The sequence below is a fragment of the Corapipo altera genome, unplaced genomic scaffold (genome assembly GCF_003945725.1).
Source record: "Corapipo altera isolate COAL_440 unplaced genomic scaffold, ASM394572v1 189, whole genome shotgun sequence".
In the NCBI taxonomy this organism is placed as follows: Eukaryota; Metazoa; Chordata; class Aves; order Passeriformes; family Pipridae; genus Corapipo; species Corapipo altera.
The window spans coordinates 158,587-159,438 of NW_020885064.1; the positions used below are offsets into that span (position 1 = coordinate 158,587).

General features: G+C 57.3%; 1 protein-coding gene across 1 annotated transcript in view; it reads left to right on the forward strand.

Moving 5' to 3' along the window:
* The first annotated feature begins 695 nt into the window (after positions 1–695).
* Positions 696–852, forward strand: part of CHRNA10 (cholinergic receptor nicotinic alpha 10 subunit) — a 3,636-nt gene continuing 3,479 nt past the window's right edge. Inside the window, exon 1 of the mRNA XM_027669064.1 lies at positions 696–800. Within this exon, the coding sequence (XP_027524865.1) occupies positions 700–800 (101 nt within the window). The 5' untranslated portion in view covers positions 696–699. The remainder of the gene's footprint in view (positions 801–852) is intronic.

Sequence of the window (852 nt, forward strand, 5' to 3'; positions counted from 1 at the left end):
CCCCGGGGCCACGGAAGGTCTTCATGCATGAGGAGTATCGAAAGGTTTTTATTAAAAAAGTATAAATAAATGCTCTAGATTATTTTCTTGTCTTTTTGAAAACAATAAATAAAATGTTTATAGTATTCCCATGGGTTCCTTTGCTTTTTAAGGGAGGGCTTGGGTTCGTAGGTGTGTGTCCCTTGGTGGGGGCACAGCTCAGCTGGAGGTGTCTGACACGATCCCAGGTGCCTTAGTGGGGATCAGGGGAGGCTCCCTCAGAGCCCTGGGAGGAAAAGTCACTCCTGTCTCAAGGAGGGGGCGGGGGAGCCCAAATAAACCACATTGTGGCCCTTTAGTACTGAAAGGGGCTTGTGAAAAAGCTGGAGAGGGACTTTGGGCAAGGGGGAATGGCTTCCCACTACCAGAGGGCAGGGTGAGATGGGAGATTGGGAAGGAATCCTTCCCTGTGAGGGTGGGGAGGCTCTGGCCCAGGTTGCCCAAAGGAGCTGTGGCTGCCCCATCCCTGGAAGAATCCAAGGTCAGGCTTGACGGAGCCTGGAGGCACCTGCTCTGGTGGAAGGTGTCCCTGCCCATGGCACGGTGGCACGTTCAGGTGACACTGTCCGTGTGCAGGAGCCGGGTCCCTCTGCCCTCACCTCCTTCCATTACTGTAATTGGGTCTGTGCGGCCCCGGGCCCGGCGGGACACGGGCTGGGGATGAATAATTCACCGCCTGGAAACAAAACCTCCGGCCTCAAAACCGCTCGGCACCTGCTGCCGGGCCCGGCGTGGGAAACGTGCCAGGAGGCGCCGGGGAGGCGGCGGATTCCCCAGGGATGGAGAGGAGGGGGGAGAGATGCTCTGGATTCC